Source organism: Neopelma chrysocephalum, unplaced genomic scaffold (assembly GCF_003984885.1).
Source record: "Neopelma chrysocephalum unplaced genomic scaffold, ASM398488v2 Primary Assembly neopelma1_59, whole genome shotgun sequence".
Lineage (NCBI taxonomy): Eukaryota > Metazoa > Chordata > Aves > Passeriformes > Pipridae > Neopelma > Neopelma chrysocephalum.
Window position 1 is genome coordinate 10,384,215 of NW_020897714.1, and position 14,042 is coordinate 10,398,256.

The following is a 14,042-nucleotide window of genomic DNA, read 5'->3' on the forward strand; positions in this document are numbered from 1 at the left end:
TATTTGCTTAGTTCTGTTCAAAAAATTAAGAGATGCAAAGAAATAAAAAGGATTCAGATTGGATTTTTAGGGTTGCTAGACTATAAGAAGATACTTACAATATGCCAATATGACTTGTTTGTCCACTTTCCCCAGTAAGGAATGAAATAATATACTCTTAATAAATCGCATTTCATTGCAAAGAGCTCCCTTGTAAAGAAAATAAAACAAACTACATTGCTTTTACCTTTGAAATGCTGCAGTAGCTTGTTTATTCGAATATCCCACAATTTCACTGTATGATTGGAACCTGCAGAAACTATACACGTTCCACTTGGGTTGAAATCCACAAAATTTACAAATCTAAATATAATTAATGAAAACAGATTGATTATGTGTTTCCATAGAAATATTTAGGTGTATATATATATATATATATAAAACTCATAATATTAACATTAAGCCGCCAAAAACTTGTGTGAAATCCACATGTATGGAAACTCAAGGCATTTCGAGTAACTGAAATAAGCATAAGAAAACAAGATGTGCATGACAAATCAGACTGCATAATGTGGCTTTTGTTGTAAATATAGCATAATTGACCCAACTCAAATCTTCAGAGTTTGTGCTGGAGTATAAAGTTTCTAGAAGATAGTGCTGCAAAGAGTTTGTAAGCAACAAGTAAAATAATTATGTCTAAAAACTGAATATCTAGCTATAACAATATTTTAAATTGGTAAAAAGGATGAAGGCAGCCATGAAACCAGCAAAGCACATATACAAGATATATATTCCACTGACTTGTTAATTAAAGTTCTGTTTCCAAGATGTTTAAGAAAACTGCATATAAGTAAAAGCAAGTACTTTTTATATTTAAAGAAGGCAGACCACTGAAGCTAACAGAATATTGTTGTCATCAACAAATGGAAAATTCTTCAACTTTTCTTCTTGTTGAAGCATCCAATATCAAATAGCATTATTAAAATGGAGGGAAAACATGAAAACATTCCAAAAATCCAAGAATAACCCCACTTCTGCCCAGACTATTTCTTGATTGCTGGAAAACAGCTGGATAAGTGCAGCCAGTTAACCTCTTTAGAAAAACGCTATATGAATTATTTTACTTCACATGGGTGGTGGAAGTTTGATCTATTTTCAGGTTTAACATATACAGATGTTAATACTACAGAAGATGCATTTAATCTCATTAAAATGACACATTTACATTTCTCCTTTTTTTCTAGTAACACTTACCCTTCATAATCTGAGAAGCTATTAATACAAGTTTTATTTCTTGTATCCCAGATCTTAACAGATTTATCCTCACTGCAAGATGCTATTATTCTTCCGTCAGGTGAAAATCTGGAACATGCAAGTGTATACGTTATTAAACAGCTGATACTACCTACATGAGCATTAGAGACATAAGTCGCAAAATACCAGAGCCAAGAAAGGCCATTTGAAATAAAGATGTGTAACATTTAAAGGACATTTGAATGTCTCATATTTCTCAGGGAGTAATAAAACTGAAAAGCTTCTCCCCTTACTCTTCCCCCCTTCATTTCACAATCAACTACAATTAAAAACAGAGCCATAAACAAGAGAAAGAGAGGGGTAAGGGAGGAAGGTATCAGCAGCCTAAGGATGTCACTTAAGATGCCGAGGATATTACTATAGAAAACTATAGGCAAAAGACAAAGAGGACACAGTAGAACCTTGTGTTCCATTTTAACCTACATATATGTTCTCCTCTGAGTTCTCCCTAGACTTACAAATTGTTACCAAGCATTCACAATTACTCCTAGACTAGTAGACTAGGTTTTTAAATAGTAAAAGTGATTTGTGTAGAATTTCCCCAAGCATTATTATTTCACATCTTGAGCAACTGCACGAGGACATTAGAAAACTGTTCAAGAACTTCCACATGCAATTTCCTGGAGCTTTTCTTTTTCTTTTCAACAATCAGATACTTTGAAACTTTATAGGGCTCTGCACTTCACCAGGGTTAAATTTTTTTCTCAAGAGGTTTAAATCAGGCATCTCTTTGCTGCAAATTGCCCATCAATATGGCAAAAAGGAAAAAGAAAACCAGCAAAGAACAAGAATAATTGAGAAAACCCTTACCAGGCATAATAAATCTAAAAACAAGTGAATGCTGTGAAATAAGTTAATACAGCATGAAAACAAACATGACTGGGGAAAGACGGGATACAGAAGACTGTGTTTGTCCTTTAAAGTAAAAGAATTAATACACAGCAACAGATTTAATATGTACACATATTAACACAGAGCAAGCTTTCATGCTTCAACTAGGAGACATATACAAAACTTGTGTAAATAAGACTGATTGATTAAAATTTAATTATTAGTGATAGATAATCATTTGTCTTTCACAGATTTTTTTTCCTTAGTTCTACCTTGGGACATAAAAACACCTTGTTAGGAGTTGTTCTACTTTACCAAGAGAATAAAAATAACACTTACTTGGCACAGAGAACCCAATGAGTGTGTTGGAATAGGGTAAACAAAAGGCGCTGACTGCAAACACTCCATATTTTTATTGATTTATCATTGGATGCTGAAACTAGAGAGCAGCCATCATGGGAGAAGCTCACACTACGGACAGATGCTGTATGACCTTTCAATACTGATGATTCTCCATGACTAAGGGGGTAGGGGGGAAAAGAAACAAAACCCCAAACACCACGTCATGAATCACAATTATATTAAAGAGTTTAAAACCCCGTAAAACTCAATGTTAACATATTTAGTATCCCACCCAAATGAAAAAGCAGCATATAGAGGCTAAATCTTGGTGTCACCATTATTTCTTTACTTATTCCAATACTAATTCTTGGAATAACATTCTTCAAATTGCATTTAATATGACACAATTTTAGAGAACTGTGCAAATAACTAGAAGCATTAACCTTTAGTACCATTAGCATTAATATTTAAAAGAGAATTTATTTCTTTATACAGTAATCTACAAAATGCTTAAAAGTTAAAGTAACATCCGTTTTTCTAAGATCATTTTGAATTGCTCATAATCACTACTACTTAAGAACAGTGTAATAAGGCAAGTAGATTAAAAACATTTTCCAAAAAGCTATTTTGCTTCCTTCATCACTTCTCTCCCCAAAATGAAGCGCAGCCATGTAATCCTTATTAAAATATAATCTTTAATCCAGACAAATACTACCAAGCATAGTCCTACACACATGAAATTGTGACCTTTGAATTGCTACATTTTTCTTTTGAAACTACAGCATATTCAGTAAAGAACAAAATAACACAGTAAAGAACTGTGCTATTTGTGCTCCCCAAACTCTGTTTCTGTCAAAGCCCAGGCGTGTGGGAAGGAAAAAGAAACTTCTCTTGAGCAGACTCCAGTATTCACATTGCACTTCAATGAAACACGTATCATAACATTGCCCGGTTATACTCACATGCAAGGAACCCATAGTCTGACAGTATGATCTTGAGAAGATGAAGCCAGTAGCTGCCCATCTGGTGAGAACTCTACACTGGTCACTGCTTCCATATGGCCTACAAATCTGTAAGCTCTGCATCGTGTCTTCAGCTTCCACACCATAAGAAACCTATCCAAAGAGCAGGTAGCTGGCAAGAAGTAAAAGATATTAGGAGTCTCTTCACTGTTCTTATAAAAATCAGAGCTAATGGCTATGGATTTGGATTCAACAGTGAATTTATTGAGTCTTAGGGGGAGGGAGGAGTTGTTGGGTTTTAATGGATACTTGGCCTGAGCAGAAGCCTGGCACCAAACAATGCCAAAATCAGGCTTTTCAAAGGTTATCACAAGACTGGGAGGAGTAAAGGATAATTCCTAACAGGCAGTTCTCTCACATACTAAGCAAACCACCTTGCAAGTACTTGGAAGATACAGAACAAAAAATCCAAAGCCAAACACCATGCACATCATTAAGTATGAATCCAGACTGGTGTTACCAAATACTAAGACGAATAGACAAATTCTTCAGTAATCTCATTTTGATCTCTGAGATGGAATTTGTTTCAAGGATCAAGTGTTTAATTCTGAAAAAACAAGCCAACTTGAACTCAAGACATGATTTCTAACACTTCAGATATCCATATTAAAGTGAAGATATCCATATATGATAATTCTATAATCCTATTTAAGTACCAATTTTATAATACTAATATTTGTCTAGTTCAAAACACAGCATAAAGTTGTCAGTCTGATAATAGAAAGAACTTTTTTTTTTCTTTGCAGTCACTTCACAGGTGGATCATACTATCTACATTTGAAAAGGCAAGCATAACTTCTACCAGAGTTTGATCATTTTCAGGAAACTATATGCAGCAAAGGCAATAAGCAGCTGAATTAAACTGGCATGTGTGATATTCTTACGTCCCTATTATCTTCATCTCTGCTGCTAATATGCAGGACATAAATAAACAAGGTATTCACACTCCCATCCCTCATCTATAAATTCCTACCCCTAGTAGAGAAAGGGAGGGAGAGGAAGAACAGAGACCTAGAAGTTGAAGAGGACATGAAGAGAATGGCTCTTCTCTTCCCAGCCTCTTTCAAGCACCAACACAGCACAAAGAAATTGAGTTTATTACCAGTGTCAAGGCAATCCTCAAACAAAATGCTAAGATATAAAATATTAGATATTAAATTCTCTTTATGAATTTGATACAGAAATATTATTTTTATTCCCCAAAGACTAGCCTCTGCTAAAAGACAGGAGAGCAGACTATCTCTATGCCCAAATCAATAGGCCTATATTTGACAAATAAATACAGGATATTTTCCCCTTGCTTCAATTTTTCAGAACTCTATTTTACAGCAGGCTCTTTCTAATTGAAAGAATTCCCTTTTCACTTTGATTCAGAAAAATGGAATCTAGAGTGGCATAAATCTGAAAGGGAAAAGCAAAATGTAAGCTAAAATAGAATTCAAAGGCATGAAGTTGGAAATGTGAAACAGACAAGACTGATGGTTTCTAAAACAAATAATTAAGGAACTACCAAATACCTATGGTACCTTATGAACTGCAAGAAGGCTGTGCAATACCAGCTGTTTCTGCTTTCAGTTCTAAAAACTGAAGAAAATATTCTTTGAAAGATGACAGTACAAAGCCTGGTTTCTTGTAGCTTGCTCTCTCACAGATGGGTTATCCCAAGGTTAATGAGACACAAGCAGTGACCTGAAGTTCTTTCCGCGGGACATCCACCATCATCTTTCTTGTTTTCCCTCTCTGGACTATGCTGCCTATGCTTGCACAGCATCCTCTCTCCATCCTTATGTATGTGTCTCTCTTGAAACCACCTGCCCATTACCATGACACACAAAGACTATTACTATCTCTAATAAGCAGTTCCAGCCCAGCCAACACCACCCCAGAGGTGATGGAGGGAAGAAGTTCAGGATTTGCACAGAAAAGGGTGAGTAACTGACAGATCCGTTACAGAAATATTTTCCTAAGGCACACGGGCTGATGTCACTCTATATTTGAACCATGGGAGAGACAAACTCAAACAAAGAAACTCTAAGCCAAAACTCTACATCTATATTGAACTTTGGCCCCTATCCTGCCAGGGAAATCAGTTCCTTTAACATTAATGAGGCTCAGCCAAGCCAAACTACTCCCTGTTCAAGCAGGCTGAAAAAGATTTTGGTGCATATGGCTAACACCCAAGCATTTCACTGTAATGGTAAACGTTTTACCTTAACTAACCACAAACGGAAAATACAAGAGTACATAGTATGTTGCCAGCAATACTAATCTTAAAACCAGTTTTATCCATGAAAATGTACTTTGATCAAGTAAATGTCACTATTTCTCTTTATTCCATTCTAAGGGCTTTTGCCTACTTTATAAGAATGCTGCTTCTCCAATGTACACAAGCACAGTACTTTAAGGCTGCACAGATGATGCGTTCTGACAGCATTTACTGAGTATATCAGCACCCTACAGTCTGACTTTCACCAAATCACCACTAAATAGTCCACAACAGATCTCTAAGGTTAATTTAAAGTACTGGATCTGAAACAAAAGAAATACAGAAGGTCCATAAGAATTTTTTAGGATGTGCCATAGCACAAACAGGTCTGTTGCTCCTCAGAGAACACAAGACACAACCAGAACCATGTTTAGAGACATGTCCTTGCTGTGAAAATATCTGATCAACTGCAAAATACAACTAAAAAGTAGAAAGCTGAAAATTCACACTGAGCTGAATCCAATATGCAACTTAGTCCAGTTTATAGCTCGAGTGTCTTTTTTTTTTTGTAAACATCAGTGCTTCTGTACACGTGCAAGTATAGCTGATACGTCACTGGGTAATTTGATTTTCTGCTGATGAGTCATAACAGAATTGAACACCTAAGAATAAAGATTTGGCCTTAAGCAAAGGCCAAGTTTACACACCATTTTGGTGCAGATCTCTAAACAGATATTTGAGCTTCATATATGCCACAAAAAAAATTTTGTGGTATTTGCAATGAAGCAAAGTTCAATTTATAAATTGTGACCGTATACTATGGTATACATTTTCATATATACCCACATATATATGAAGACACAAGTTATTGTAATACAGAATTACTGCTTCACTCACACAGTACCACAGTGGTGACTAAGAAAGTTGTGCAAAGATCAGAAGAGACAAACTCAGCAGGTTTTAACAGCTAGATGAACCTCTCTCAAAGTAAGCATCTCTAATATAATTAATTGCTCAATGCAAGATTTACAGGGCAGATGGAATACAGGGCTGTGCACATGATGGGTATGCAAATATTCAAATACCACCACTACCAACAAACCCCCACACTTTACAGGAACTCTGCAACTCTCAATGTCATAAGGTGCAACGTCACAATACAAATATGTTTGTGAATTGCAAGATTTCCTACTTGGCAAAAAACAATTATTAATTGAACTTCTGTCAAGAAAGCCAATCTGGAATTCTAAGCACAGTGGATAAAACACAAGGAACTTCTAATAACTCACATAAGTTCAAGTTCATGACAGTTTTTATCACACACTGTATGTATTACACAAGAGAAAGAGAACTGAAGAGTCAGCACACTAGTAAACATTTAATTGTCATTCTGGATTTTATTTCTTCAAAAGAAACCCCAAAGCCCTCCACATTTATTCAGTGTTAAGTTTACATTCATTTTTTTTAAGTCACTTAGAATCAGTAGTTTAAAATATGTACAAATGTTTCCCAAATTTTCAAAGTCTAACAGAATAGAAAACCATTCAGAATTTCAGATTTTCCAGAAATCAATACATGCTGAAAAATAACTGGAGTATTTCTGTAGAGTTGCCACAACTCAATTCAAAACTAGTTGAACTTGAAATGGCAAGGTAGGTTTTCTTTATCTTCTTTCTTTTTCTCTCCTTCTCTAGTCCCTCCTCCTTTTAATCCCGTATTTTTTACTCCCATCAGGAAGATTTTTTTTTCAGGGCTTTCACTTTTTTTTTCCAATTAGTTTATAAATAACTCCAAAAATAGAATGGGAGGTCATGGGGAGGAAGGAGGGTTTAGATACATACAGAGAGAATAACTTTCAAACTAAGAGGCAGATTCACTTAAAATTATTGCTTAAATAGATAAGGGACACTTTGAATGTCAGTTTTAACATGAAGGTAGTTGTTTATAAGAAATGCAGTTTTTGCCAAGTGCTTAAAAAGTTAACTGTATAAAAGTTGCATAGTCTACATTCACACCATTTAATTACTTTCATCTGAGGAAACATGCACTGCATATACAACTCATGACCTGCCATACAGGAGAACCTAGGCCTTTTTCCTGTCATTTCTATTGAATATAACAATCTATAGCAAGCTTTTCACAAAAGCACATACTTTATTTAATTAACTGATCCAGTACATAATGACTGGCTGCCTTTTAAAATTTGAAGGTTCACAAAAGAATTCCTTACTGCAGAGTGAAATGGAATTTTTCAGGAATATTTCCCTTATGTAGCAAAATGTTCCTTTAAAAAAAAACAGAAAAAAAGTTTATTGAAAAAAATATCGAATTGCAAGTAACTGCCTAAAAATAAGTTAAAGACTTAAAAGAACCCATGCCACACAGTGGCAAGCATCTTTAGCATGCTTCAATGCTACATCCCAAGCTCCACATTTTCTTCTTCTGTTCGTCTTCTACATTAGCCTGCTTCCACCCAAACCTCTCAATGCTTTCAAACCACTAAGATTTAAAAATACATCTTAATTTACTCTTGCTTTATTCTTGGCAAAACTTCAACTACATCAGGTCTCGCTCCTTTTTAACCTTTCTACCTACTAACACCTGCAGCAAATGCACACCTACTTTCTCGCTAGCTTGAGTTCCTACCTACCAGCCCCATGTCAAGAATTACTACACTGTGGCTACTGAAGAATATTTATCACTTCAGTGAAAGCAATCAAAAAAGTTGGAATGTCCAAAATATTAAGAAAAGTGTTCAACTTAAATCATATAAATCACATAAACCTAAAAAACAGATACTAACGCAAGATTTTTCTTCAAACGCACAATATATCTATCACATCTACCATCTATAATCACACTTAAAACAGATTAATGACATGATTCAAGAATCAATATTCTTCAGAACTCAGCACAACAGGATAGACAAAACATTCTGAATAAGCCATTCTGTGAAACAGCTTCCCCACAAATCTTGTTTTCCTCCAAGCTGTCCTTTGCCTTTTCAACTCCCCTCATGTCAGCAATGCCAGCTTCTTAACCTCATCCAAGGTCTCCTGTGCTACTGTTGTAACTAGAAAGAGGCAGCTTGTGCTGCATTATTTCAAAACTCTATCTAGGACTGATCCATGCCAGCTGTTGCCAAAACTCAAAACAGCCCAAGTTTTCCTCTTTGTTACCTTCCTCTCCTCCACTGACAGAAGATCAAATAAAAAAAAAAGGGATACATGGTCTAGAACACAAGTTTTGTGTCCCTAGGATGTGAGGCTGAACATGGAAAAGCTTACACAGAGGCGATGTAAATATTAAATATACAGCTAAGAAAACACAGTACCTAATGCAATTCTGTTCTTTCTTTCCTTCTCCATTACCTTTAAATAGAATTCTTAGTTGTTGCCATCCCTATTTTTTCCCATTTGTGGTACCATTAGCATGTCCTTGGTTCCTCTGCCACCACACTCTTCTCTAAATGCATGAGGGCTCCTGACTAACTCCCATGAGGTAAGATTTTTACAATAGGTACAACATCGCAAAGCAGTGCCAAAGTACATCTACTAAATAAACTTCTTGTTCTTCTATGTAATAAGCTAGTTGTTACCCTTAACAGCATGTACATTCCTAGAAAAATGCAGAATATTACAAGGCTTAGATTCAGTTTTCCACATCAATGTCCATTCGATTGTATGCCTTACTTATGGTGTTAGACACGTATGATATATTGTATCTGCAACACAGGTCAGCTAATACCACTGCAAGAACCTTAACTTTTACTTCTGTAAGTAAAGATTCATTACTTTCATGTAACATGATCTTGCGGGATTATTGCATAATTGTTTTTTTTATTAAGCCAAAAAAATCCTCTTAGTCCACTCAAAAGCCTTTGTTTTACCATAGGCAAGACAGGCCAAAGTAAGAAAATAATGAATCAAAATTTTACAAAAATAAAAGGCATTAGATCTGTATTCCATGTTTTAGAAACCAAACCCCAGGATTTACTTTTGCTTTCTATACAATTGATCACAAGAGATAGTTTCACATCTGAAAGCTGTCTATCTGACAAGAGATAGACACGTCTGAAAACATTCCAAGGTATTCAATCAAATGTTGCTATCTGCTCATGCACGTAAAAACTTTGGAGATTACTCCAAAAATCTTGGAGAGTCCATTCGATTCATACTACCAGCAGTGATTATTTCTCAAATTTCCACATTTGGTTTTTATCTGCAGCATTACAAGTTCTCATCTGCACATCTGCACGCCCCTCAGTTGTACGATAAGCAGTAAGGCACTTCCCTGAATGAGGATGATAAATAGTCCCATCTTCTTTGAAATGCCAGATAATAATTTCTGGCATAGGAGAACCATCTTTTGGGCAGCTCCTCATACCAATGAAGTCTTCACGTTCAGGGACTTCAGCACATAACTCAGTTACAGAGTTAAATCTAATCTCCTGATTTGATGTATATTCAAAAAACTGGTTGCCTCCCTGACCGTGACAGCCAAAGAGAGAAAGGTGAGACCCAGTAGGATTATGTTCTTGTAAGACATAGTCAAGGCACTCTGAAGGTATTCCTGTGCTGCGGATAGCTCCATGCCAGCCAGGACGATCTTCTGGTACATGCAACTCAGCAAATACATTTTTTAAATACCAGTTAAAACTCTTGCATTTCAAACGCTCTCTAAGTATCTTTCTCTCAGAAATATCTCCATAGTTTTCTTTTCTTGCTGATGGATTTCTGTTGTAAAAGTGATCTTTGAACTCATCCATCCACACCTCAGCAGCACGTGCCGTGTTCTGAAGGAAATTTGGTCTAGCATAGGGTGCACGCTTTGGAAACACATGGCCCACATGGGAGCATGGATGAATTTCCAACATGCCTCCACACTGCCAAACCCTAAATGATAATTCTAAGTTCTCCCCTCCCCAAACATCCATTCCTGTATCATAAGTACCCAGGTACTCAAAATACTTCTTGCTGACAGCAAACAAGCCACCAGCCATAGTTGGGGATCTGATTGGGTCGGTTTCATATTTGCGCCTGAGACGTTCATGTTTAGGCACCGAGTGCCACTGGAATGTCAGACGCCAGTCAAATCCCCCAATCATGGGCTCTGCTGTTTGCATATAGTATTCAAATGTTTTCCAGTCAATGGTGTCAATGACAGGACAAACAATAACAGTCTCATTCTCAGCAATCCTCTCGAGCAATGGTTCCAGCCAGCCAGAGACACATTCACAGTGACAATCTAGGAATGTGAGGACATCACCAGTAGCAAAGGTAGCGCCAATTAAGCGTGCACGAACCAAGCCTTCTCGTTTGTTGGTTCTTATCAAGCGAACTCTTTTCAGACTGCTTATGTATTTTTCAAGTTCAGCCTTCAAATACATTTTATCACTCAGGTCATCCACCAGTATAATTTCTTTCAGAAGCACTGAAGGTGATGTTTCAAGAACACTATGTATCGTCCGCAGCAATGTTGACCAGGCTTCATTGTAAAAAGCAATTACAACAGATGTCGTGGGCAGTCTTCTGTAGTCATAAGATTTAGTCTTACAACCACTCAGTCGATTATCTTCAATGTGCCGGTGGAGAGAGATTTTATCACTCAAATAAATATTAATTGCATACTTCTCGATCAGCTCTTCTTCCTTTTTCTTTTCCTCAGGACTTAGCTGCGGGCGAGAGGGTTTACCCCATTCTCCTGGGGCATGAGGATCAGGCGGGGGTTTGTCATAAACTGGACGAGCCAAATCTACAGCTTCTTCTGCTCTGTCAGAAAAGCGCCTCTCCCATTTCCCTTTAGTGATGCTCTCTCCGGCGAGGGAGGCACCGAAGGAAGAAACCGACAGCTCGACCACAAAGTAAGCGATCATTAAGAAGCCGAGGAACATACAGCTTTTACGGACCCACGTCCATCTTCTCGCCAGACGGATCCTCATCGTAGGTGGTTAAAAGCAGCTGGTAGCAGAGAAGTCCCGCCGGCTCCCTCCGCGCCCCCGGGGCAGAGGGGACCGCAGGCACTGCCAGCTGTGGGCTCGGGCCGCCGGCAGTTTGCAGCGGCGGGCCCAGCAGATTCCACAGGGACTGCGGGGGGAGTGGGGCAGCAGCGGAGGCACGGAGCAGCCCCCTGCCCCTCCGGCCTCGGCGCTCCCCTTACTTCCTCCTCCTCCTCCTCCTCTCTCTCCGCGGGACAAACCCCTCCTCCCGTCCTGTGGTTTGCTCAAAAAGTTGTCGCTTAAGGAAGGGGCAGAGACTCTTCGGCCCGCCTGGCCGGCGAGGGAGCCCGCCCCGCCTCCGCGGCCGGACCTGCGCCCGGAACCGCCGGGCGGCTCCGCCAGCTGCCGGGGAGGGAGGGAGGGAGGAAGGAAGGAGCGGGCTGCCCCGCCCGGAAAGCAAACGGCGCCCGGCCCCGCACTCACCCAGCCCTGCCGCGTCCGCGTTGAAGGCGACGCCCGTCACCGCCGCCGTGTGGCCTCGGAAAGGCCGGATCAGGACAGGATCCTCCTGGGGAGAGGGTGCGCACCGTGAGGCTGCGGGCGGGGGCGGCCCCCGAAGGGGCCGCTAACGCCCCGCGCGCGGCGGGAGCCCGGCGGTCCCGGCGCCTTGAGCGCTCCCACCAGCGGGGGCGGCGGTCGCGGCCGCGCAGCCCTCGGCGCCGGGCGACACCCGCCGGCCGCGGCTCGGCTGCCCTCGCCGGCGATCGGAGCCCGGGGCCGAGCCCTTACCAGCAGGGAGGCCATGGGCGGAGCGGGGCCCTGCGGCCCGTCAGAGCGCCCGCGCTCCGGGCGTGGCCGGACCCCCTGTTCATCCGCCGCGCCACCAGCGCGGCTCCCGACCCGCCCCTGCGCGGCCGCCCCGCGCTGCGCTGCGCTGCGCGGGCGGGGCGGGGCCGCAGCGCGGTGCCGGTGCGCGGGTCCTTCGTAAAGCCGCAGCGCCCCCGCGCGCCCAGCCGGGCCGCGGGGCCCGGGGGGCCGGGGCGACGAGCGAATTAAAGACTCCGAGTTTGTCCAGTGGTCAGGACAGAGCGGCTTGTGGTGGCGGGAGGCTGAGCTTCCGCCCAAGGGCGCGGTTCGGCGGGTGTTGGAGCCGGCGGGGCGCCGCAGCCATACGGTGGAGCACTCTACCTGGGGGGGTTATTTAAGAAAACAACCAAACCAAAACAAAACAAAAAAAAAAGAAAACAACAACAAAAAAATCTGCCTAAACCACGGTTTTTCCTCCCAGCCTGTGAGGGAACCCCCAGTGCTGGCGGTTCCCGAGCCAGGTGGTGGCCGTCGGTGTTGAGCCGGGGGCCCGAGGCGCTGTCCCGGCCGGGTGCCGGGCGGAGCCGCTTCCACCTGCCGCTCCCTGGGGACTGTCAGGGCAGCTGCCAGCAAACCTGAAGAAGCAAAATCTTCAAGAATAGCGAAAGGTCTGGTTACCTCGATGTTACCTCGGTTTTGTGACTTACAAATTCATTCCGGACAGCTCTGTTTAAAACCTCAGACTGATTTTTGTATTAAGCCACCCTAGGTAGTTTGGCCTCTTGTCTTTTTTAATTCAGTTGGTTTTTAGCCTGTTAATAATTTCTAGATTTCCAAGTCGGCACTCATTTTTGTGTTATACAGAGTTGTCTTTAAACAAACCTTTAATGCTACCTTAAAAAAAACCCAAAACTTCAACACTGCAATGTTGGTGTTAGTAGTGCTGTGAATTTTTACACAGACTCATGGTAAGCTAGATAAGGGAACTAACCTCACTGGAAAAGTACTGCTCCAATAGCTATGCTAGTAAAAAGAGGGATGACATAAATTAGCAAAACAGAGGACTGTGATAGCAAAGCTATCATTGGATACACAAGTGTTCCTGAAGAAGTAATTCATACTGCAATTACCCTGTTTTCTTTTTTAAATCCAGTCTGCATTTTATAGTTTCTTCTGACATTAAACTCTTACATCTACAGAATCAGGTCAGTAATTAGGCCAACATATAAGAATTGTCCCTTATAGGACAATTCCAAATCAGTTGTGTTTAACCATGAAATGGACATTGAAAATAATAATTTTAAAAGTGGTGAAAAGAGCAGGATTATCAATACCAGTATATAAGGAGGTTTCCGTGAAAATCTACTAGCCACTCCTTACATTGACGTTATACAGGCTGATAATTTGCCATTATAGCTTCTCAACATGAAAGCTTTTTAAAAACATAAGTGTGGGACAGGACACATTGACTTTAACTTGAAACAAGCGAAAGCTACAGTTTTATGCCATTACTTGTTCTTGGTTTGGCTTGTTGGTGGAGGTTTGCTTGGGGTTTTTTGGTTTTTTTCCTACACAGCTCATCCTCCCATCCTTTTGTTTTAGT

General features: G+C 40.4%; 2 protein-coding genes across 2 annotated transcripts in view; both read right to left on the reverse strand.

Annotated features, from left to right (window-relative positions):
• POC1B (POC1 centriolar protein B) overlaps nucleotides 1-12,525 on the reverse strand; it is a 49,044-nt gene extending 36,519 nt beyond the window's left edge. The window contains 7 exon segments of the mRNA XM_027679849.1: nucleotides 1-13; nucleotides 227-342; nucleotides 1,234-1,341; nucleotides 2,464-2,643; nucleotides 3,429-3,600; nucleotides 12,116-12,200; nucleotides 12,422-12,525. The exon segment at nucleotides 1-13 is cut by the window's left edge and continues 4 nt beyond it. Coding sequence (XP_027535650.1) covers nucleotides 1-13; nucleotides 227-342; nucleotides 1,234-1,341; nucleotides 2,464-2,643; nucleotides 3,429-3,600; nucleotides 12,116-12,200; nucleotides 12,422-12,436 — 689 coding nt within the window. The 5' untranslated portion in view covers nucleotides 12,437-12,525.
• Nucleotides 8,690-12,004, reverse strand: GALNT4 (polypeptide N-acetylgalactosaminyltransferase 4). The gene has a single exon (XM_027679848.1). The coding sequence runs from the start codon at nucleotides 11,633-11,635 to the stop codon at nucleotides 9,884-9,886; it is 1,752 nt and encodes a 583-aa protein (XP_027535649.1). The 5' UTR covers nucleotides 11,636-12,004; the 3' UTR covers nucleotides 8,690-9,883.
• Nucleotides 12,526-14,042: the final 1,517 nt, after the last annotated feature.